This window comes from Pan paniscus, chromosome 20 (assembly GCF_029289425.2).
Source record: "Pan paniscus chromosome 20, NHGRI_mPanPan1-v2.0_pri, whole genome shotgun sequence".
NCBI lineage: Eukaryota > Metazoa > Chordata > Mammalia > Primates > Hominidae > Pan > Pan paniscus.
The window spans coordinates 61,662,648-61,687,062 of NC_073269.2; the positions used below are offsets into that span (position 1 = coordinate 61,662,648).

Below are 24,415 nucleotides of genomic sequence, written 5' to 3' on the forward strand. Positions count from 1 at the left end.
AGGCGTACACCACCATGCCCGGCTAATTTTTGTTTTTGTTTTTTTTTCTTTTTTTTGAGATGGAGTCTCGCTCTGTTGCCCAGGCTGGAGTGCAGTGGCGCGATCTCGGCTCACTGCAAGCTCCGCCTCCCGGGTTCACGCCATTCTCCTGCCTCAGCCTCCGGAGTAGCAGGGACTACAGGTGCCTGCCACCACGCCCGGCTAATTTTTTGTATTTTTTTAGTAGAGACGGGGTTTCACCATGTTGACCAGGCTGATCTTGAACTCCTGACCTCAAATGATCCACCCACCTCCACCTCCCAAAGTGCTGGGATTACAGGTGTGAGCCACCACGCCTGGCCTTCTTCTTTTCTTTTCTTTTGTTTTTGGGACAGGGTCTCACTATGTTGCCCAGCCTGGAGTGCAGTGGTATAATCACAGCTGACTGCAGGCTTGACCTCCTGGGCTCAAGCGATCCTCCCACCTCAGCCTCCTGAGTAGCTGGGACTACAGATGCACACCACCACACCCGGCTAATTTTTGTATTTTGTAGAGATGGGGTTTCACCATGTTGGCTAGGCTGGTCTCAAATTCCCCACCTCAGGTGATCTGCCTGCCTCGGCTTCCCAAGGTCCTGGGATTACAGGCATAAGCCACCGCCCCAGCCCATATGGTAGACTATTCAGTGTACAATAGCATCATGTCTAAAAAAAAGTATTTAATCTGGGCATGGTGGCACGTGCCTGTAATCCCAGATACTTGGGAGGCTGAGGCAGGAGAATCGCTTGAACCCAGGAGGCAGAGGTTGCAGTGAGCCGAGCTCATGCCATTGCACTCCAGCCTGTGTGACAGGGCGAGACTCTATCTAGAAAAGAAAAAGGTATTTAATTACATACTTTAATTAAAAATACTTTATTGCTAAACATGCTGATGACCACCGGAGTCTTCAGCAAGTGATAGTCGTTTTGCTGGTGGAGGATCTTGCCTCGACGTTGATGGCTGCTGACTGATCAGGGTGATGGTTACTGAAGCCTGGGGAGACTGTGGCAATGTCTTAAAATAAGACAGTAATGAAGTTTGCTGCATCAATTGACTCTTTTCTTTCATGAAAGATTTCTCTGTAGCATGCAATGCTATTTGATAGTGTTTACTCCACAGTAAAAATTTCTTTCAAAATTGGAGTAAGGTCGGGCATAGTGGCTCACGCCTGTAATCCCAGCACTTTGGGAGGCTGAGGCAGGAGGATTACTTGAGCCCAGGAGTTTGAGACCAGTCTGGGCAACATAGAAAGACCCTGTCTGTACAAAGAAAATAAAAATTAGCCGGCCGGGTGCGGTGGCTCACGCCTGTAATCCCAGCACTTTGGGAGGCCGAGGCGGGCGGATCACGAGGTCAGGAGATCGAGACCATCCTGGTTAACACGGTGAAACCCCGTCTCTACTAAAAATACAACAAAATTAGTCAGGCGTGGTGGCGGGTGTCTGTAGTCCCAGCTACTCGGGAGGCTGAGGCAGGAGAATGGCGTGAACCCGGAAGGTGGAGCTCGCAGTGAGCCAACATCACACCACTGCACTCCAGCCTGGGTGACAGAACGAGACTTCGTCTAACAAAAAAAAAGAAAATTAACCAGGTGTGGTGGTGTGCACCTGTAGTCCCACCTACTTGGGAAGCTGAGATGGAAGGATCACTTAGCCCAGGAGATGGAGGCAGCAGTGAGCTATGATTGTGCCACTGCACTCCAGCCTGGGGGACAGCGAGACCCTGACTCTAAAAAATTTTTAAAAATTGAGTTAATCTTCTCCAACCCGGCTGCTACTTTATTAACTAAGTTTATTAACATTCTAAATCATTTATTGTCGTTTCAACAACATTCACGGTATCTTCACCAGAAGTACTTTCCATCTCAAGAAACCACTTTTTTTGGTGCTCATTCGTAAGAAGCAACTCGTCTGTTCAAGTGTTATCATGAGATGGCAGCTATTTAATCACATCTTCAGGCTCCGCTTCTAATTCTAGTTTCATTGCTATTTGTACCACATCCGCGGTGACTTCCTCCACTGAAGTCTTGAACCCCTCAAAGTCATCCATAAGGGTTGAAATCAACTTCTTCCAAACTCCTGTTAATGTTGACATGTTGACTTCCTTCTCTGAGTCACGAATGTCCTTAATGACATCTAGAATGGTGAATCCTTTCCAGGAGGTTTTCAATTGACTTTGTCCAGGTCCATCAGAGGAATCACTATATATGACAGCTATAGCCTTACAAAATGTATTTCTTAAATAATGATACTTGAAAGCAAAATTACTAAGGCCAGGTACGGTGGCTCACACCTGTAATACCAGCACTTTGGGAGGCCGAGGAAGGAGGATCACTTGACGTCAGGAGTTTGAGACCAGCCTGGCCAACATGGTGAAACCCTGTCTCTACTAAAAATGCAAAAATTAGCCAGGTGTGGTAGCGGGCGCCTGTAGTCCCAGTTACTCTGGAGGCTGAGGCAGGAGAATCACTTGAACCCGGGAGGCAGAGGTTGAAGTGAGCCGAGATCGTGCCACTGCACTCCAGCCGGGGTGACGAAAACAAAACTCTGTCTCAAAAAACAAACAAACAAAAAACAAAAACAAAACAAAACAAGAAAGAAAGAAAGAAGAAAAAAAGATAATACAAACTCTCAATCAACTAGTTGCCCAGGCTAGTCTCAAACTCCTGGCCTCAAGTGATCTTCCCACCTCAGCCTCCCAAAGTGCTGGGATTCAAGGCGTGAGCCACCGCGCCCGCCCATGCTTTTATATTCTTTCACACACGTGCATGCTTTCTCATACAGTGTCTTGATCTCTCACACATAGTCTCACAGTCTCACACTCATCCTTACACTCACATCTACACCTGTACTCAATCTGAAACGTTTATGTTCACCCCCACACATACAGCTCGCTCACGCTCACAAGCTTACTCCCTCATGCTCACACACTCACAATCACCCGCACACACACCCTCACCCCCACCCGCCTACTCACCCACACCCCCGTGCCCCCAAGCCCCTCCTCCCGCTGAGCACGGCAGGACATCCCTGCAGGTTAACAGCAGGGACCATGTGTGGGAGCCCAGCCGGGTTCGACTCCAGGCTTTGCCCCCCGGCCCGGTGTGTGGGCGCGGCGGGAACCTGGCTGCCCCGTGCGTGAGATGGGCAGAGCCCAGGGACCCCCGCCACCATCTTGGGGACAGGTCGGGGAGCAGACGTGGCCTCTGAGATCCCTGGTTGGGGTTCAGCCTCCGGCCAGCACTAAGCATTACTTAATTAGTGTCGTCCCTGCCTGCCTGCCGGGGTCAGGCCATTCCTGGGAAGTTTATGTCCTCCCCTGTGCTTCACCCATGACAGGCTGGTCATTATCACCTTCCAGATAATCCTCAGCTGCCACCAGCAATCAACACCTCGTGCCCCCCTGCCCCCTGCCCAGTCTCCACTCCCACCCAGCATGCCGCATCGAGCCACCTCCAGCTTTTTGGGACACATTCTTGGCCTAACAGCTCAGGCTATTTCAGATTCACAGATAAAGGGGCAGGAAGTCTTGATGTATTCCACCCCCACCCCCCACGCCCCGCGTTGTTGACTCCCCTCTTCTCCCCAATGATCCCTACTCCAGGAAGCTCACCCGGATTGTCCAGGTCAGAGGCCCCAACGCTATGGCTTGAACCTGGATTCGAAGGCTCCTTGGGGTCACTCCACAGGAGCACACCTGCTGTCAGCCCCGCTCCAGGCAACACCTCGGTGGCCACAGCAGGCGCCCTGAGGGGTATGCAGGGGCCAGGGAGTGCGGGACACACGATCCAGCTCCGAGTTGTAGCCTTGCTCTGGGCCTGAGGCCAAGGAGGGCGCGGAGAGGAAGAGACAGTGTTTGCAAACAGGGCAGCTGCCAAGCAGGGGCGGGGGAGAGAGGAGGAAGGTGCGAAGGAGAGAGGGCGCAGGCGGCGCCCGCCGGCGGCGCCTGCGTGACCTTCCCACCCTGGCTACACATTGACAGGCATATGCGCGCACACACACGGATCCGATGTCCACACATAGCGAGTCACATTCACTCCCCATACACACAAGTACGTCAGCACACACAAGCTCGGATGCTCATGCAGACACAACAGGCACAAAGCTGTATTGTCATCCACGTGCAGTGAGACACAACGCCATCCTCCCTCCTTTCCATGCATATGCACTCACACACGTGCACACACATGCTCTCACATGCACACTCACACTGGCGTACACACTCATGCTCACCCACGAATTTACATGTGCACACATGTGCACACATACATGCACACACATTTACACTTGCGCACACATGCACACACATACTCGTGGACACACATGAACATTCACTGGCACACACTCATGGTCACGTATGACATTCACACTTGCACACATGTGCACACTTGTACTCACATGCATATGCACTCAATCGCACACACACACTCATGCACACAGGACATTCACACTTGCACATATGTGCACACTTGTACTCACGCACGCACATACACACTTGCACACACATCCACACTTACACACATGTGCACACTCACGCACACACGCATGCACACTCATGGACACACATGCACACTCACACTGGCACACATACTCATGCTCACACGACACACTTGCACACATTTGCACACACATGCGCACGCTCACAATTGCACACACATTCACACTTGCACAATACGCACACTCGCATGCATGCACACTCACACTCACACACACACGTGCACACTCACTGGTGCACACATACTCATGCTCACGACATTCACACTTGCACACATGTGGACACTCACACTCATATGCACACGCATACACTCACATGCACACTCACACACACTCATGCACACATGCATATAGAGTTCCTTGATGGAAGCTTTGAGGACCATATCTTTCATTCCATTGTTAGCACACAAACTTTGGTTTGGTAAAGGAAAGGGATTCTTAGAAGCAGGTGGCTCACTCCCTCCTGCCCACAGCTCTGCCATCAGGACCCCCTGCAGGACAGCAGGGAGGCTCAGGCAGCTCATCCTCACCCCTCTGTCTCTCTCTCTCCCTTCCTCTCTGTCTCTTTTCTCTGTCTGTGTCTCTCTTCCTGTGTTTGTCTCTCTCCATCTCTGTTTCTCTCTCTGTCTCTGTCTCTGTTTCTCTTTCTCTCTATCTCTGTATGTGTCTGTCTCTCTCTCTCTCTTCCTCCACCTGTTTCTTTTTCTGTGTGTCTGTTTCTCTATCTGCATCTCTCCTTCTTTTTCTCTCCCCCGTCTCTGTTTCTCTGTGTGTGTGTCTCTGTCTCTCTCCATCTCTCCCTGCTCTCTGTTTCTCTGTGTCTCTGTCTCTCTACCTCTGCACCCCCCTCCCTCCTCCACACGTCCTCTGATGCACACTCCCCTTCTCGTTCCCGAGCAGACAGACTCGCAGCAGCACTGGGATCTGAGTGCCAGATGGAGTTTATTTGCAGAGTGGCTGGGGCGAGAGAAGGCAAAACACATCACAGAGAGGGTGGTGCCAGGTGGGAGGGAGACCCGGCCGGAGAGAAGGAGAGAGGACGGCGGGAGGACAGGGACGGAGGGGAGGCTGCGCCACACCAGACAGGCTAATTTATTTAACAGACATTTCCTGACCCCTGCTGCAGGCCATCGCTGAGTACATGGGGTCTGTCAGCAGACGGAAGGCGGCAAAGACCCCCGACTCCAGGAGCTCACAAAATAACCACAAAAAAATAAGCCATGCAGGTAGAAGAGGATACACGTCCTAGAGCAACAGTAGAGTGAGGGGATGAGGAGGCAGACAGTAAGCATTTACAACGCGCAGCTGTAATCCCAGCACTGCGGGAGGCCGAGGTGGGAGACTCGCTCGAGGCCAGGAATTTGAGACTAGCCTGAGCAACATAGCAAGACCCGCCCCCAACCATCTCTTTAAAAAGTTAAAAATTAGCCTAGCGTGGTGGCGCATGCCTGTAGTCCCAGCTACTCAGGAGACTGAGGCAGGAAGATGGCTTGAGCTGTGGATTTTGAGACTGCAGCGAGCAGAGATAGCACCACTGCACTCCAGCCTGGGAGACAGAGCGAGACCCTGTCTCAAAAAAAAATAAAAATGCAGGGGGTGAGGGGATGAGCCTAAAGTGTCCTGAGCAAAGAGCAAGTGCAGAGGCCCTGGGGAAGGTGGCGGCAGCTCCCGAGAGCCACGCGGAGGTCTGAGACCCTGGGGAAGGTGGCGGCAGGTATGGAGGGACATGCAGAGGTCTGAGGCCCTCATGGACCAAGGGAGGAATGCAGCCTGCAGAGAGGAGAGAGGAGGAGGACGCAGAGGGGAATCCCAAGCCCCATGGATGTAAACACACTGAGGAGAAACCAAAAGCCGTCGGCCTTGGAGGCCTCGGGTGGGGCGGCTTCCCTTTCTGCATCCCCCGGGGCCTCCTCACTGCCCAGCCTCCTCTTCCGCCGCTCCCACTGCCTCAGCCTCGCCCTCCCGCCGCCTCCAGGGGCGCCCCAGGTGCTCCCTGATGGAGATCACAGCGCTCCTCCTTCGGGGGTGAGGGTCCAGCAGCCCCCACAGAAGCGCGTCGGCCGCGGGGGCCAGGCCGAACCAGGGCTGAGGGCGGTCCCGGGGCTGGCCCGACGCCTGCCAGATGAGGAAGTCCTCGTAGAAGGGGTCGGCCTCGGCCAGGGGCCGGTCCCAGGGGAAGTAGCCGGTGAGGAGGCAGAAGAGCAGGACGCCCAGCGCCCAGGCGTCCAGGGCGGGCTGAATGGGCAGGCCCTCGGGGAGCGGCGGGGGCGCGCAGAGCTCGGGGGCCGTGTAGGGGATGGGCGGCCCGGCCAGGCGCAGCAGCGTCCCGCGGGGCCTCGTGTGGCCGAAGTCGGTCAGCTTGAAGCGCCGGCAGTCCGGGTCGCACACCAGGACGTTCTCCGGCTTCAGGTCCCGGTACACCAGGCCGCGGGCGTGGATGTACTCCAGGGCGGAGGCCAGCTGGGCGGCGCAGCGGTGCACCGCGGGCTGCGGGAGGCCCACCTGCGGGGAGAGGGGTCAGGGCCCAGTGCCCCGGGGCCACGGAAGGCAACCGAGACCGCGGGGCCTCTCCTCCGCCCGGGAAGCAGGCCCAGGACACTGAGGCCGGTAAGGAAGACGGTGAATAGTTGGCCCTGTGAGGCCTAGTGTGACCTGTGAGGCCTGTGGGTTTAGGAGGCCTAGGGTGACACCATAAGGCCTAGTGTGACCCTATGGGGCCTGTGGGTTTAGTGTGGCCTAGTGTGACCTGTGAGGCCTGTGGGTTTAGGGGCCTAGGGTGACCTGTGAGGCCTGCGGGTTTAGTGTGGCCTAGGGTGACCCTGTGAGGCCTAGTGTGACCCTATGGGGCCTGTGGGTTTAGTGGGGCCTAGGGTGACCCTGTAAGGCCTAGTGTGACCTGTGAGGCCTGTGGGTTTAGTGTGGCCTAGTGTGACCTGTGAGGCCTGTGGGTTTAGTGTGGCCTAGTGTGACCTGTGAGGCCTGTGGGTTTAGTGTGGCCTAGTGTGACCCTGTGAGACCTAGTGTGACCTGTGAGGCCTGTGGGTTTAGTGGGGCCTGGGGTGACCCTGTGAGGCCTAGTGTGACCTGTGAGGCCTGCGGGTTTAGTGGGGTCTGGGGTGACCCTGTAGGACCTGTAGGTTAAGCGGGGCCTAGGGTGACCCTGTAGGGCCTGTGACTTGATTGGGGTCCAGTGTGACCTGGGGCTGCCTGGTGGTGAGTCTCCATGGTGTATTGCGTGAGTTCTGTGATGTCTATGAACTCCAAAGAGGCCTAACAACTCCACGAGTCCTGTGGGCCCCACGAGGGGCCTCCGGGGGGTAGGGGAGGCCCAGGGAGGCCCAACGCAGTGGCTGTGGCTCCTGCGGCCCAGGCTGCTCAGGACGTTCCTGGGAGGCCGCTGAGGCACTCGGAGGCGGCTTGGGGTCTGCCTACGCACCTTGGGCTGGATGAAGGCCATGAGGTCCCCGTGCAGGACGGGCTCCGTCAGGAAGCTGTAGGAGTGTGCCGACTCGATGCCAATGCCGTAGGCCGTCACGATGGCTGAGTGCGCGCCCAGCGAGAGCCCCACACAGAACTCGTACAGGAAGCCACGGAGGGACGTGCGGGGTTTCGGGAGCTGCTTCAGTGCCAGGGGTGTGCCTGGGGAAGCAGGGACAGGTATGGGAGGCGTGCAGCAGCCAAGGGCCACCTGGGCCAGCTGCTGTGTTCCCCTGTGGTCCCCCCGATGGCCCCTCAGCTTGGACTCTTTCCCATAGACCATCTCCACCTCCTCCAACTCCCACCTCCCTCCCGAGCCCATCCTAACAGCATGGCCACCCAAGCATCACCAGCGGTACCAATAGTTATAGCACGCTGGGGACCAGCTGGGGGCTCAGGCCTGCGATCCCAGTGCTTTCGGAGACCGAGGCAGGAGGATCCGTTGAGGCCAGGAGTTTGAGACCAGCTCGGACAACACAGTGAGACCCTACCTCTAAAAAAAGTTTTAAAAAGGCCGGGCACTGTGGCTCACGCCTGTAATCCCAGTACTTTGGGAGACCAAGGCGGGTGGATTGCTTGATGTCAGGAGTTCGAGACCAGCCTGGTCAATATGGTGAAACCTCTTCTCTACTAAAAACATAAAAATCTAGTTGGGTGTGGTGGCGCATGCGTGTAATCCCAGCCACTTGGCCGGCTGAGGCAGGAGAATTGCTTGAACCCAGGAGGCAGAGGTTGCAGTGAGCCGAGATTGCGCCACTGCACTCCAGCCTGGGGGACAGAGTGAAAAAAAAAAATTAAAAAAATAATTAGCTGGGCATGGTGGCATCTGTAAAAAATTAAATAAAATAATAACAGTACGTGGTGAATTTCTACCTTGCTTTCTTACAAGCCTATAGCCATGGAGATGGAGGGATACCATGAAATTTCTCCAATGACCTCGTTTGGCTTCTCATGACAGCAAACTCGTGTTTGAGGCAAAAAGGTATTTTTGAGACACCTGGGGAAAAGGTAACCCACACTGGGTAAGAAAGCCAATTAGGAATTGTGGATTTTGTCACGTGTGGAAATGACTTCCTAGAAGCTAAACTCCCTGAAGGAACTTCTGATGTCTTCCTTTTTTTTTTTTTTTTTTTTTTTTTTTTTTTTTGAGATGCAGTTTCACACTTGTTGTCCAGACTGGAGTGCAGTGGCATCATCTCGGCTCACTGCAACCTCTGCCTCCCGGGTTCAAGCGATTCTCCTGCCTCAACCTCCCGAGTAGCTGGGATTACGGGCACCTGCCACCATACCCAGCTAATTTTTGTATTTTTAGTACAGATGAGGTTTCACCATGTTGGTCAGGCTAGTCTTGAACTCCTGGCCTCAGGTGATGACCCACCTCAGCCTCCTGAAGCATTGGGATTACAGGTGTGAGCCACTACACCCGCCCTTTTTTTTTTTTTTTTTTTTTTTTAAAGACAGGGTCTTTCTCTGTCATCCAGGCTGGAGTGCGGCAGCACAATCATGGCTCACTGCAACCTCCGCCTCCCAGGCTCAAGCGATTCTCCTGTCCAAGCTCCCTGAGTAGCTGGGACTACAGTTGTGCACCACCACGGGGCTAATTGCACACCAAGCTGATTTTTTTTCCCCTGACACCAGAAATTCCTGCTAACTGGCTAAGTTTTTAAAAAAAAATTTGTAGAGACAGTCTCGCTATGTTGCCCAGGCTGGTCTCAAACTCCTAGGCTCTAAGCAATCCTCCTGCCTTGGCCTCCCAAAGTGCTGGGATTACAGGTGTGAGCCACCACGCCCGGCTTGGTTTTTTTGATTTCTGAGCCATCAGCTGCCAGGGTGCAACCTTCCCCATCACAAGGCCGTGTGTAACTGGGATAAATTCTCTCCTTATCGGCCCAGCGCAGTGGCTGATGCCTATAATCCCAGCACTTTGGGAAGCCAAGGTGGGCGGATCACTTGAGGTCAGGAGTTCGAGATCAGCCTGGCAAACATGGCGAAACCCCATCTCTACTAAAAAATACAAAAATTAGCCAGTGTGGTTGCACATGCCTGTAATCCCAGCTACTCGGAAGGCTGAGGCAGGAGAATCGCTTGAACCCAGGAGGCGGAGGTTGTAGTGAGCCAAGATTGTACCACTCCACTCACTGCAGCCTGGGTGACAGAGCAAGACTCCATCTTCAAAAAAGAAAAAAAGAAGAAAAAAAAAAAGAAAGGCCAAGTGCAGTGGCTCACACCTGTAATCCCAGCACTTTGGGAGGCCCAGGTGGGTGGATCACTTGAGGTCAGGAGTTCAAGACCAGCGTGGCCAAAATGGTGAAATCCCATCTCTAGTAAAAATACAAAAATCAGCCAGGTGTGGTGGTGCATGCCTTGCCTGTAGTCCCAGCTATTCGGGAGGCTGAGGCAGGAGGATTGCTTGAACCCGGGAGGTGTAGGTTGCAGTGAGCCAAGATTGTGCCACTGTACTCCAGCCTGGGTGACAGAGTGAGACTCTGTCTCAAAAAAAAAAAAGAAAAAGTTCCTTCCTTATCAAAAACACCAGCCATCCCCGCCCACTCCGCAGCCAGATGCAGTGGGGTCTCTTCCGCGTGTTCACAGCGCTCCTGATCACTGCCGCCATGGCCACGCCACCCGGTGTTGGCGATCCCTGCCCATCTATGCTCCCCACGGTGCCCTGAGCTTCTTAACGACAGTGACATGCTCAGGGCCCCAGCATCATGCAGCCCAGGGGCAGGTGTGCTGGAGGCCTCCAGATACAGGTTCAGTGAAACGGCCATGGAGGGGCCTCATTGGCAATCCCCCGCCTGTTACTGCTCATGCCTCCGGCTTTGTGAGCACCCAGGGCTGGATCTCTGCCTGTGCAGCTCTTCCTGAGGTGTGCTGTTGTGTGGCTGTGTTATTGCCCTCTGTGTTATTACTGAATTGTGTATCCCCAAAACTCGTATGTGGGAGTCCTAACCCCCCCATTGCTGAATGTGGCTGTATTTGGAGATGGGGTCTTTAAAGAGGTAAAATGAGGTCACTAGAGTGGGCAGGCCCTCATCCAATGTGACTGGTGTCCTTATAAGAAGAGGAGATCAGGACACAGACACACACAGAGGGACGACCATGTGAGGACACAGGGAGAAGACGGCCAAATGCAAGCCAAGGAGAGAGGCCTCAGGAGAACCAACCCTGCTGACATCTTGATCTCGGCCTTCCAGCCTCCAAAGCTGTGAGGAAACAGAGCTCTGTTGTTGGCCAGGCACGGTGGCGCACACCTGTAATCCCAGCACTTTGGGAGGCTGAGGCAGGAGGACCACTTGAGGCCAGTTTGAGACCAGCCTGGGCAACACAGTGAGACCCCATCTTAAAAAAAAATTTAAAAATTAGCCGGGCATGGTGGCATGCGCCTGTAGTCTCAGCTACTTGCAGAGCTGAGGTGGGAGGATCCCTTGAGCCCAGGAGGTCAAAGCTGCAGTGAGCTATGATTGTGCCACTGCACTCCAGCCTGGACAACAGCGAGACCCTGTCTCAAAAAAAGAAAAGAAAAGAAAAGAAAAAAGGCCAGGCACAGTGGCTCACACCTGTAATCCCAGCATTTTGGGAGGCTGAGGCAGGAGGATCACTTGAAATAAGGAGTTCAAGACTAGCCTGGCTAACATGGTGAAACCCCGTCTCTACTAAAAATACAAAAATGAGCCGGGCATGGTGGCATGCACCTGTAATCCCAGCTACTCGGGGGGCTGAGGCACAAGAATCACTTGAACTTGGAAAGCGGAGGTTGCAGTGAGCTGAGATTGTGCTACTGCACTCCAGCCTGGGCAACAGAGCGAGACTCCATTTCAAAAAAAAAAAGAAAGAAAAAAGTCAAAAGTTCTGTTGTGGAAGCGCCTGCCTTTGTTATGGCAGCCCCAGCAGATGAATGCACACTTTTTCTGCATTCATGCTAGGAGATTTTTGAAGGCAGAGACTGGCTCTGGTTCAATTCTGGGTCCACTGCCCGCCCAACCCCCCCAGCACAGGGCTGGCCTCAGAAGGCGTGCCCTGAACTGACTGACCTCAGGTTGCCTCCCTATTTTCCGTTTCATGGAAGGACACAGTGCTTGGCAGAAAGGCCCAGGGTAGTGGGGAGCTGTCCTGCGCACCCACTGTGTGCCGGCCTTGCTAAGTGCTTAGCAGACAGCCTCACTCTGCATCATCCCATGGTGACCACTACAGCTGCCACAGGAGGCTCCTGAGCTGGGAGCTCTGTCTTACCCAGCATTATACACCCCCAGCAACTAGAGCAATCCACATTCACTCAGAGGATCCACCATTCTTCCAAGTAGAAATCATCACCCACATTTTTCAAAGGAGGAAGCTGAGACTCAGAGAGGGCAAGGGAGTTCCTCAAAACACACAGTTTTTGGCAGGGCACCGTGGCTCATGCCTGTAATCCCAGCAATTTGGGAGGCTGAGGCAGGCGGATCACTGGAGGCCAGGAGTACAAGACCACCCTGGCCAACAGAGCGAAACCTCATCTCTACTAAAAAAGAAAAATACACACACACACAAATGTAGCTGGGTGTGGTAGTGCATGCCTACAGTTCTAGCTACATGGGAGGCTGAGGCAGGAGGATCACTTGAACCTGGGAGGTGGAAGTTGCAGTGAGATTGCGCCACTGCACTCCAGCCTGGGCGACAGAGCCAGACTGTCTCAAAAACAACCAACCAACCAAAAGAACAAAAAACAAAAAACACACAGCTTTGGAGGGCAGAGGTAAGACTTGATTCAGGCCTGCCAGCCTCCCAGCCTGGGCTACCCCAGGCCCGTGCCCCGCCCCCAGCTGAACCCTGCCACCTCTGGCCCCACAGCCTCGTACCTTTCTGACGATGGGTGACCAGAAGGACGCGGCCATAGCGACCCTGGCCCAGGGGACGCACTTCCTCGTAGAGCTCGTCCACCTCGGCTCGGACCAGGGTCTGAGCACTCAGCGTCATCATGTCCTCCAGCGCGCGGGCAGCCTCCTGGCCGTGCTGCAGCTCCTCTAACGTCAGGCCGCCCAGACCCTCCTCCTCGCTGTCCTCCGAAGCCCCTGCCTCCGCCGGCCCTGCCTCAGACTGTTTGCCGGGCATCTCTGCGAGAACAGAGAGGGGTGCCCAGGCTCAGGTCCCAGGCCCAAGGGAGGAGGGGACTGGGGGCTGGACTCCTGGGTCTGAGGGAGGAGGGGCCGGGGATCTGGACTCCTGGGTCTGAGGGAGGAGGGGCTGGGGGCCAGGACTCCTGGGTCTGAGGGAGGAGGGGCTGGGGGCCAGGACTCCTGGGTCTGAGGGAGGAGAGGCCGGGGGTCTGGACTCCTGGGTCTGAGGGAGGAGGGGCCGGGGGTCTGGACTCCTGGGTCTGAGGGAGGAGGGGCCGGGGGCCAGGACTCCTGGGTCTGAGGGAGGAGGGGCCGGGGGTCTGGACTCCTGGGTCTGAGGGAGGAGGGGCCGGGGGTCTGGACTCCTGGGTCTGAGGGAGGAGGGGCCGGGGGCCAGGACTCCTGGGTCTGAGGGAGGAGGGGCTGGGGGCTCATCGCGCTTCTCATTGTGACTCAGTCTCCCTCTTGGTGAGAGGTGGGGAGACAAGTCTGGTGTGAGTTCAAGCCCCAGGTCACAGATGTCCCTGCCCCCACATCCCTGCGTGCCGCGGCCGCCACCCGCCACCCTGAGGTTGAAAGATGAACCAGATAACTGAGACTCCCCCATCTTGTTTCCAAAGCAAACAGACTTGGGCCCTGGGGGTGGATGAGTAGACTCTGTCTCCTGAGAACAAACAGGTGCTCTTGGGCTCAGGGCTGGGAGGACGGGCTGTGCAGAGGGCCTGGGACGCCTGGGTCCTGCATGGGACCGAGCACTTGGGATCAGTCCCCAAGCTCCTGACAGGCCTGGGGTCCCACTTTCACAGCCCAGCCACCTCCCTCAGACCCAGCCCCCCAGCCCCTCCTCCGCCAGACCCAGGGGTCCAGGCCCCCAGCCCACCTCTCTCCCGGAACCTCATACAATTCACACAACTGGGGACCCCCTGATTCTGTTTCCCTCACCCTCCACCGCTCTACAGCCTCCAGGTGCAGCCCAGGCTCCCCTGAGGGACCGAGGACTCGGGCCACCTGGTACAGTCACCCTCAGGTGCTGCCCACCTCAGGCCAGGGCACCTTGCCCACCTCCCAATCTGGGCTCAGACCTCCAGACCTCACCTCCTCCAAGGCCCTCCTGACCCTTCGGCCGCCGGCTGTGGTCAGTGCCCGGCACTTAGGGCCCATGCCAGCAGAGGCCTGCCTAGGAGCAAGACCCCGCCCCGACTTTGGGGGTCGTAAGGCCCCGCCCCTGGGCCCGCCCCTTCTGCCCCCACTGGGAGCAGAGCGACATCGTGCGATGACTCCTGGAACTGGCTGTGGTCAGGTGAATACCCTGACCCAAGAGTTGAGCCCTCCTCCTTCAGACCCAGGAGTCCAGGCCCCAGCCCCTCCTCCTCCCTCAGACTCAGGAGTCCAGGCCCCCAGCGCCTCCTCCCTCAGACCCAGGAATCCAGTCCCCCAGTGCCTCCTCCCTCAGACCCAGGAGTCCAGGCCCCAGCCCCTCCTCCCTCAGACCCAGGAGTCCAGGCCCCCAGCTCTTCTTCCCTCAGACCCAGGAATCCAGGCCCCCAGCTTTCCCTCCCTCAGACCCAGGAATCCAGTCCCCCAGTGCCTCCTCCCTCAGACCCAGGAGTCTAGGCCCCAGCCCCTCCTCCCTCAGACCCAGGAGTCTAGGTCTCCAGCCCCTCCTCCCTCAGACCCAGGAATTCAGGTCTCCAGCCCCTCCTCCCTCAGACCTAGGAGTCCAGACTCCCAGCCCCTCCTCCCTCAGACCCAGGAGTCCAGGCCCCAGTCCCTCCTCCCTCAGACCCAGGAGTCCAGGCCTCAGCCTCCCCCACCCATCTGAAGTTTTCCGGCAGAACTGAGGCCTCCCCACCCCCTCAAGGCCTCTCTTCCCAGTTGCTCCAGCACCTGCTTCCCGCCCCTCTGAGTCTGAGGTCATCCCACACTGCATCGTTCTGGAATCTCATTGTCTCATTCTTTCCCCAAACTAGACCCCAGCATCTGATCCCCTGGACACCCCTCTCCAAGCACTTGTGTCTGACCTGTCAATGGGGCATTGATGGGGCAGCTGGGTGGGGTCAAGGCAGGGGTGGGTTCCAGAAATGATTTCATTTTCTACACGGGACCCGGACTCCTGGGCCTGATGGAGGAGGGGGTTGAGGACCTGGACTCCTGGGCCTGATGGAGGAGGGGGTTGAGGACCTGGACTCCTGGGTCTGAGGGAGGAGGGGGTTGAGGACCCGGACTCCTGGGCCTGAGGGTGGAGGGGGTTGAGGACCTGGACTCCTGGGTCTGAGGGAGGAGGGCCTGAGGGCTCCTGATTCCAAAGAGAGGAATAACAATAAAAATAGTTTGAAAGCACACAACAGGAATACAGGCCAGTGAGTGCCTCCCTGCTGTAAGCACAGGGAGATTAAGCCCCACTAGGAAGTCCCCAAGCCTTGGGCCACAGTGGGACTTCAGACCCCTGTTTTTTTCTGGGATGGTTGCACCCACCCTTCAGGGTTTTTTATTTCTTTTTTTTTTTTTTTTTTGCTTTTTGAGACGGAATCTCGCTCTGTCACCCAGGCTGGAGTGCAGTGACGTGATCTCGGCTCACTGCAACCTCCAACTCTCTGGTTCGAGTGATTCTCTTGCCTCAGCCTCCCGAGTAGCTGGAATTACAGGCATTTGCCACCACGCCTGGCTAATTTTTGTATGTTTTAGTAGAGACAGGGTTTCACCATGTTGGCCAGGATGGTCTTGATCTCCTGACCTGGTGATCCACCTGCCTCAGCCTCCCAAAGTGCTGGGATTACAGAGGTGAGCCACTGTGCCTGTGCTATTTTTATTTTTTTGAGACAGGGTCTTGCTCTGTTGCCCAGGCTGAGTGCAGTGGCCCAATCTCAGCTCACTGCAATCTCCACCTCCCAGGTTCAAGTGATTCTCATGCCTTGGCCTCCAGAGTAGCTGGGACTACAGGTGCCTGCCACCACTCCTGGATAATTCTTATATTTTTAGTAGAGACAGGGTTTTACCATGTTGGTCAGGCTGGCCTCGAACTCCTGACCTCAGGTGATCCACCCGCCTCAGCCTCCCAAAGTGCTGGGATTACAGCCATAAGCCACCGTGTCTGGCCCACCCTTCAGGTTTATACTGCCATGACTGATGTGAAGTCACTTCATTTTTTTAAATAAACTTTTTATTTTGGAATCATTTTAGGTTTATAAAATGGTTGCCAAGATCCTGCGGAGAGTTCCCATGCACCCTCCCCCAGCCTCCCCCGGTGTCGGCATCGCGATGCAAACCGTGAGACATTCGTCAAAACTACGAGGCTCACAGTTGGGCCAACACCAGACTGTTATTTCAGCAGCGCTTCCACGATGGATCGAGCCCAGGATGCCGTGTCCGTATGTAGTGAGCTCACTTCCCAGCCTGGAAGCATACCTTCCTGCTTAGGAAACACAGTTTCCAGTTCTGGACCCTCCGCTGGGTGCTGGGGTCTTGGATTTGGATCTAGTTCGTCCTCGTCCTGCAGGCGTGAACCTCCACAAGCCAGGCTCCGTGTCCTGTCTGGGAGGTGCCGTGGGACTGCGGGGCGCGGGCTGGCCTTGGTGAGGAAGGAGACCCATGGGTACCAGGCCTGGCTCTTAGGATTGACGGGTCTGAGAAAGGGGGATGGAGCTGGGACAATCACAGTCCATGGTGCTCTGTGGGAGCAGAACTGGGAAGGATCTAAATACGGAGAAGACCAGGTCCAGCCTGGACAGTCAGAAAGAGACATGGATTGTTCTAATACAAGTTCCCCAGGAGGCCAGAGAGGGCTGGGGGTGGGGGCCGCTTTCTGGAGCCATGGGACAGGGGGAAGATGCTCTCGGAGGCCACACAGTGCGCCAATGTCTGGCAGCAGCTGTGCGTGCATGCGTGTGTGTGTGCACGCATGTGCATATGCGTGTGTGTGTGCGCGTGTGTGTGCGTGTGTGCGCATGCACGTGTATGTGCGTGTGTGTGTGTGTGTTCTCACATGTGTAGATTTAGGTCCAGAACAGATGAGTGGCGCCCATGACATCACCCACAGCCCAGAGAAATGGGAGAGGTGGAGGGTGAGGTTTATATGGTGTCGGATCCTAAAGTTCAGATCTTGTGACATGGACAGCGGGAGCCACGGAAGGTCTTAGAGGAGAGGAGTGATCCCATCAGAACTCCATGATGGCCAGGCGTGGTGGCTCATGCCTGTCATCCCAGCACTTTGGGAGGCCAAGACGGGTGGATCATCTGAGGTCAGGAGTTCGAGACCAGCCTGGCCAACATGGTGAAACCCCACCTCTACTAAAAATACAAAATTAGCCAGGTGTGGTGGTGCGGGTGTAATCCCAGCTACTTGGGAGGTTGAAGCAGGAGAATCACTTGAACCTGGGAGGGGGAGGTTGCAGTGAGCCGAGATCGCACCACTGCACTCCAGCCTGGGTGACAGAGCGAGACTCCTCGAAAAAAGAAAAAGAAAAAGAGGTCCATGATGAGCATTCAGCATGTCCTCAGAGCACAGAAACACACAAGGCAGGGTGTGAGTGGTGATGGGGGACCAGTGCCTTCCTTCAAGAAGACACACTCTGGGTTGGGCGCGGTGGCTCACGCCTGTAATTCCAGCACTTTGGGAGGCTGAGGCGGGTGGATCACGAGGTCAGGAGATCGAGACAATCCTGGATAACAAGGTTAAATGCTGTCTCTACTAAAAATACAAAAAATTAGCTGGGCGTGGTGGCGGGTGCTTGTAGTCCCAGCTACTCGGGAGGCTGAGGCAGGAGAATGGCGTGAACCCGGGAGGCAGAGCTTGCAGTGAGCTGAGATGGCGCCACTGCACTCCAGCCTGGGTCACAGACCGAGATTCTGTCTAAAAAAAATAAAAATAAAAAAGAAGACACTCTGGACGGAGGGAAGAGGAAAGGTCCTTGAGGGAGGAAGGGCTGGGAGCCTGGATCCTGCGTCTGAGAGAGGAGGGGCAGGAGCTGGGCTCTTGGGTCCTCAGTTGGAAGAGGAATGCGCGTCCAAGCCCAGCGTTCCGTAGGGAGAGTGCAATGTGTTCCCTCTCTGTCCTCCCGGGTGCAGCTGTCTCTCCATCCAGGTGGCCCTGGGGGCTGGGGGAAGGGCCTCTGGCCCAGGCTCTGGCCACCTGTCTCCGTCACCTGGTCAGGGAGCTCCCCCATCTGTCCCCGTCCTCCCACCACTTTTGCCGTCATCACCCTCATCTGTCCACTCCTCCAGGCTTGAGCCTCCCTCCTCCCCGTCCTCATAGGACACGCCGCTCCCCAAAACCCCAGGTCCCTCTCTGTTCCCTTGCAACCCCCAGTCGTCCCCCAGGAAGTCCAGGACAGCCAGTGGGGGGCTCCTAGTCTCGGGATCCAGGTCGAGAAGCCCCTGGAGCAAGGCCAGGGCTGGGGGCGCAAACTGGTCCCAGGGTGGTGGTGGCTGAGGTGGCTGAGGCTTGGTGGTCACCCAGCCAGCGAAGGCCTCGAACTCAGGGTTGGGGGCCAGTGCCACGTCCCAAGGGAAACAGGCAGTGGCAGCACAGAAGAGAAGCACCCCCAGGCCCCAGGAGTCCATGGCTGGCCGCAGAGGCAGGGTGTCGGGCGGTAGCAGGAGGCAGAGCTCAGGCGGTGCCGTGGGCAGAGGCACTGGTGGGGCAGGGGTCGGGCTGCCCTCTGGCCGGGTCAGACCCAGGTCTCCCAGGGCCACACGGCTGCAGACCGGGTCGAAGACCAGCACGTTGTCAGGTTTGACATCTGCGTGGACCAGCCCCCGGCTGTGGAGGAAGTCCAGAGCTCCTGCCAGCTGGGCCACCACCCGCTTCACCAGCAGTTCTGGGAGGCCCTGAGGTCAAGAAGACAGGAGGAGGGTCAGAATGTCTTGGTTTTGTCTTTTTTATGTTGTCCTGGCTGGTCTCAAACTCCTGGCCTCAAGCGATCCTCCTGCCTTGGCCTCCCAAAGTGCTGGGATTATAGGCATGAGGCACTGCACCAGTTGGTTCCTTCTGAATAATTTTTGAAAGAGGCTCTAGATTCCTAAGTCCTAAAAGTTTGACTCTTGGGGTTTGAGAATCTAGAACCCCAGACTAGTGGCTACCTCCAGTGTTCCCACCACATGCTCCCAAAGACTTTCTCTCCATCATCCTCAACCTCAACCTGCAGCCATATCTGCACTCCTGTAGACCAACTCCCAGCTGGTCTCCCAGTTTTCCCCACTGGAACCCCAGTTAAAACCAGTAGCTCCTTCTTTTAGCTTCTTTCAAAGATTCTCCTAACTCAAACACTCAGGCCCACTGTGAACATTTCTTATATATCTTTTGTAAACTGACCATCCAGATCTTCTCCAGTGAGAACTCAAATTTCATTCTTAACCCTAATCTTAGTCTTATATGAGTCTAGACCCCATCTCTAACTCAGAGGCTTTTCTAAAATTCCCCAGTTTATTTCATCAATTGATTATCTATCCGTCTAGCCAGCCAGCTGGCCAGGCAGCAATTCATCCATGAAGCCATCTATCCTTCCAACAGTATTGAACAGTGTGTCCATCCAACATCCATTCCACCAACCAGTCAGCAATCCAATAAGTTATTCTGTTATTTAATATCCAACATTCATATATTCATCCTCCCTTGCTTCCTTTCACCCATCCACTCACCATCCATTAATCACCCATCCACCAATCCTTCCATCCACCCACCCACCCATCCACTCATCCATCCACCACTCACTCATCCACCAAACCTTTCATCCATCCATCCATCCATCCATCCACCCACCCACCAATCCTTCCTTCCATCCATCCATCCGCCCACCAATCCTTTCATCCATCCATCCATGCATCCATCCACCCACCCATCCATCCACCAATTCTTCCATCCACCCACCCACCCATCCACTCAACCAATCCTTTCATCCACCCACCCACCTACCCATCCACTCATCCATCCATTCACTCACCCACAAAACCTTTCATCCATCCATCCACCCATCCATCCACCCACCAATCCTTCCTTCTATCGATCCATCCATCCATCCATCCATCCGTCCATCCACCCACCAATCCTTCCTTCCATCCATCCATCCATCCATCCACCCACCAATCCTTTCATCCATCCATCCACCCCTCCATCTACCCACCCACCCACCCATCCACCCACCCATCCATCCATCCATCCACCCACGGATCCTTCCATCCACCCACCCACCCATCCACTCAACCAATCCTTTCATCCACCCACCCACCCACCCATCCACTCATCCATCCATCCACTCACCCACCAAACCTTTCATCCATCCATCCACTCACCTACCAAACCTTTCATCCATCCATCCATCCACCCACCAATCCTTTCATCCACCCATCCACCCACCCATCCATCCACCCACCCATCCATCCATCCACCCACCCATCCATCCATCCACCATCCATCCATCCACCCACCCATCCATCCACCCATGGATCCTTCCATCCACCCACCCACCCACTCATCCATCCATCCATCCACTCACCCACCAATCCTTTCATCCATCCATCCATCCATCCATCCACCCACCCATCCATCTACCAGTCCTTCCTTCCACCCATCTATTCACCCACCCATCTGTCCACTCACCCATCCTTCCATCCTTCTAATTCTCAATGAGACTCATTCCTCCACATGTACCTTCCTCATCCCCTTCCTTCTTTTATTCCTTCCATTTATCCCTAACTTTATCTCAAATCCAAAATCTATTCCTGAAACTATCCCTACCCCTAATCTCCAAACTCGAGAGACCCTAGAATATCATGGGTTCTGTCCTGACCTGGTCTCCTTTCTAGAAGAAACCCCATTACAGCCCATCTCCAACTCAGTCTATATACACATCCTCAACCGTCTCTGCTTCTCTCTGCAGCCCCATTCATGCTTTTCTCCATACTCACGATGAATCTATAATCAACTCTAAACTCAACCCACCCAACTCCACCCATGCCCACACCCTAACCTCAGAGTCAACTAAAATCCCAACCCTGTCTCCCTCCCCACCCCCTTCATTGACTCCAGTCCATCCTCATTCCCACCCCCAGCTCCCTGCCTTTCCACGATTGTGTTTGGGTGATTGGATGGATTAGGGTTGAGGTCAGGCATGGAACCTTGTTGAGAATTAGAAAGGGGGAGGTCATGTGGGGGCTCAGGGTGGAGATGGGTTGGGCGGGCCCTGATTTGGGGGTCAGAGTTGGAGATAGAGATGGGGCTTGGGACAGAGTTGGACCTGGGATAAGCGCTCCCAACCTTTGTCCCTCGTGGCCTCACCCTTTCTTGCAGCATCCCGCTGAGGTCCCCACAGGGCGCGTACTCCTGGGCGAAGGCAAAATAGCGGGGGGTCTGTAGGGGTCCTGCCAGGGTCTGCAGCAGGCCTGGGTGTGCAGAGACGCAGCGGCCCACACAGAACTCCCTCAGGAAGGTGCTTCTCAGGACCAAATCCCGACGCAGGAGCTTCAGAGCCACAGCTGGACCTGCCGGGGAGATGGGTTGGAGGGACACTCAGGCGGCTCCAGTCCTGCTATGGGGCCTGAGGGAAGCCATGTAAACTCTCTGAGCCTCACACTTCTCATGGGCAGCACGGGCTCCTCTGTCTGTGAAGTGTGGGTGGGAGGAGACCTTCTTTGAAGACCCTCCCTGGTCTGCCTCGGACTGCGGCGTGGGCTTGCACAGCCGCCTCACCCTCTCCGGGCCTCAGTTTCCCCTGGCATCAAGTAAGAGACACGGTGGTGACTTGGGTTCCAAATTGAGTTGCATACCTGTCTTGCTGTGGGACCGTAGGCAGCCCCTCGCCCTCTCTGGGGTGGGGCCTGTGTTTCTCAGAAGATCCCAGAGCTCTTAACTTTCAGAGTACCCCCACCGAGAAGGGTCCCCATCAGCTCCTCCTGGGAATGCCCCCTGTCTGGGTGGCTTCCGAGAATGCTTATTGTGGGGCAGTTGGGGAGGCTGCCCTTGGGTGGCTGAACTCACCCCCCTGGTGAGGCTGGGCGAGGAGCACGCGGCCGTAGGAGCCGGAGCCCAGCTTCCGGATGAGGTGGTACTGGTCCCGAAGGCTCCTCACCGGGGTCACCCTGCTGGTCGTCAGCTCCACCAGCCGTTGGAGGGCTGTGGCTGTGTCCTCCTATGGGAGAGGGGCAGGGTGAGGAGGGGGCGCGTCTGGGGTCCACTGAGAGTGGTGGGGGAGGAGGTCACGGCGCAGCCCCGGGATGGAGGGTGGGGCAGGGGACGGGGGTCACTGTCCCCAGAGAGGAGGATGAGTCACAGTGACTCACCCGGACTCGGGCCACCTGTTTTTGTGTCCTGGCGAGGTTAGGGGTCACTGCCACAGAGGCCCCGCCTGCCCCTGTCTGTGGGAGCGGGCCAGGAGCCCCCAGCCCCGAGTGGGGGTGCATCCTCAGCCCACACAGTCCCCCCGCCCACCCTGGTCTCTCTCTCCACCGTCCTCTTCCCCTGCGCATCCCGCTGTGTGTTTCTGAGTCAATTTCTCTGGGGGCCTTGGTCTCGCTGTGTGTCCTTGGATCTCTGTCATCCTCTCTCCCTGGGTCTGGGTCTCTGAGGTCTTTGCGTTTCCCTGTTTTCTGTTTCTCTTTCTCTCTCTCCCTGTGTTGCCTCCTGCCTCTCTCTCCTTCTTTTCTCTCTCTGTCTTCCTCCCCTGGCTCCCGTCTCTCACCTCTGGGTCCCCATCCTCAGGGGTCTCGGAGGCCCTGCGCTCCATCTCAGGGCTTCCTGATGTGGGGTGGCCCTTGGGCGGGACCCCCCTCCGTCAGGGCTCCCCAGAGAGCAACCAGCCCCCTGCACCCCACAGGTTCTCGTGCAGAGCCAAGGGATGGAAGCTCGTCTGCAAGGTCAGCCTCAGTCGCCCCTTGTCTGTCCGGGTCTGTCTAGCTGGAGGAGTGTCTCTGCCTCTCTGTGCCCTCCTGCCACCCTCTGGGTGTATTCCCTGCTGTGCTTCCCAGGTGATAGCCCTTACTCCCCGCACCCTCTCTTCCCCTCTCTTTAGCCAACCCCAGTCTCTCCTTCCTTCTACAAGAACACCTTTCTGTCAGCCTCTCTCTTGCTCCGTCTATCCTCTCTCTTTGTGCGTCTTTGTCTCGTTCTCTCCCCGTCTCTCTCTCTCCACCCTCCCTGTCTCTGTCTTGCACTTGGGTCTCTGGGGTGGGACTCCCCCTCCCTGTCCCGTCTCTGTGGGTCGCCGGCCCCTCTCCCCTGCCCGCACACTCTCTCCACTCTTTCTCCACCAACTCTGGGGGTGTCTCCACGCTCTGCTCCCTGCCTGCTCCCCTCTCTCTGTCTGTCTGTTTCCCGTCTCTCCCGGCCCCTCTGGGCATCTCCGTCCGCTCTCCCCAGTGTCTCTGCGTCTCTCTCCTCCCCTTTGTTCCTGACTCTCTCTCAAAGCCTTTGTCCCTCCCTTTCTCTGGGCCTGGGACAGGGGTGTGTGTGACAGCTCAGAGACAGAGACATCCTGTCCCCCCACACCCCTCCCTCACCCCCTCTGACCGCTGCCCCCTCCCTCTCCCTTCCAAACTTAGACCAGCTTGGACTCTGGGCTCCAGTCCCAGGACAGACGGGACAAAACATATTGTGAACCCCCAACAAGGCCCAGGCCTGAGGGCAGAGGAAAGGGTGGGACAGACCCCTCCACACACCTGAGCTGGGATGACAGGCCCAGAGCTGAGTGCCTCTGTCTTGCCCCAGAGGCCAGGAGCGCTGGTGTCCAGGGACCAGGGAACAGTTCCCAAAGCCCTCCTCCTTCACACCAGGAGTGCTGGCCCCAGCCCCTCCTCCCTCAGATCCAGGAGTCCAGGCCCCCAGCCCCTCCTCCCTCAGACCCAGGAGTCCAGGCCCCAGCTCCTCCTCCCTCAGACCCAGGAGTCCAGGTCCCCAGTTCCTCCATCCTCAGACCCAGGAGTCCAGGACCCCAGCCCTTCCTCCCTCAGACCCAGGAGTCCAGGACCCCAGCCCCTCCTCCCTCAGACCCAGGAGTCCAGGACCCCAGCCCCTCCTCCCTCAGACCCAGGAGTCCAGGCCTCCAGCACCTCCTCCCTCACACCCAGGGGTCCAGGCCCAGCCCTCCTCCCTCAGACCCAGGAGTCCAGCCCCCAGCCCCTCCTCCCTCAGACCCAGGAGTCCAGGCCCAGCCCTCCTCCCTCAGATCCAGGAGTCAAGGACCCCAGCCCCTCCTCCCTCAGACCCAGGAGTCCAGGACCCCAGCCCTTCCTCCCTCAGACCCAGGAGTCCAGGCCTCCAGCACCTCCTCCCTCACACCCAGGGGTCCAGGCCCAGCCCTCCTCCCTCAGACCCAGGAGTCCAGCCCCTAGCCCCTCCTCCCT

At 56.4% G+C, this 24,415-nt stretch overlaps 2 protein-coding genes across 3 annotated transcripts; both read right to left on the bottom strand.

Annotated features, from left to right (window-relative positions):
- Nucleotides 1–5,436: 5,436 nt before the first annotated feature.
- SBK2 (SH3 domain binding kinase family member 2) lies at nucleotides 5,437–14,272 on the bottom strand. The gene is made up of 4 exons (XM_034946557.3): nucleotides 14,180–14,272; nucleotides 12,827–13,081; nucleotides 7,948–8,150; nucleotides 5,437–7,013 (listed from the first exon to the last, which is right to left on the bottom strand). The coding sequence occupies exons 2-4, from the start codon at nucleotides 13,077–13,079 to the stop codon at nucleotides 6,423–6,425; spliced, it is 1,047 nt and encodes a 348-aa protein (XP_034802448.1). The 5' UTR covers nucleotides 13,080–13,081; nucleotides 14,180–14,272; the 3' UTR covers nucleotides 5,437–6,422.
- Nucleotides 14,273–16,226: 1,954 nt separating this feature from the next.
- Nucleotides 16,227–24,114, bottom strand: SBK3 (SH3 domain binding kinase family member 3). 2 transcript variants are annotated; one of them, XM_063599693.1, is made up of 4 exons: nucleotides 23,732–24,114; nucleotides 22,056–22,206; nucleotides 21,357–21,559; nucleotides 16,227–18,910 (listed from the first exon to the last, which is right to left on the bottom strand). In XM_063599693.1, the coding sequence occupies exons 3-4, from the start codon at nucleotides 21,369–21,371 to the stop codon at nucleotides 18,230–18,232; spliced, it is 696 nt and encodes a 231-aa protein (XP_063455763.1). In that variant the 5' UTR covers nucleotides 21,372–21,559; nucleotides 22,056–22,206; nucleotides 23,732–24,114; the 3' UTR covers nucleotides 16,227–18,229. The 2 variants fall into 2 exon arrangements, with proteins under 2 accessions (XP_063455763.1, XP_054958851.2); XM_055102876.2 differs by lacking the exon at nucleotides 23,732–24,114 and having other exon boundaries at nucleotides 22,056–22,315.
- Nucleotides 24,115–24,415: the final 301 nt, after the last annotated feature.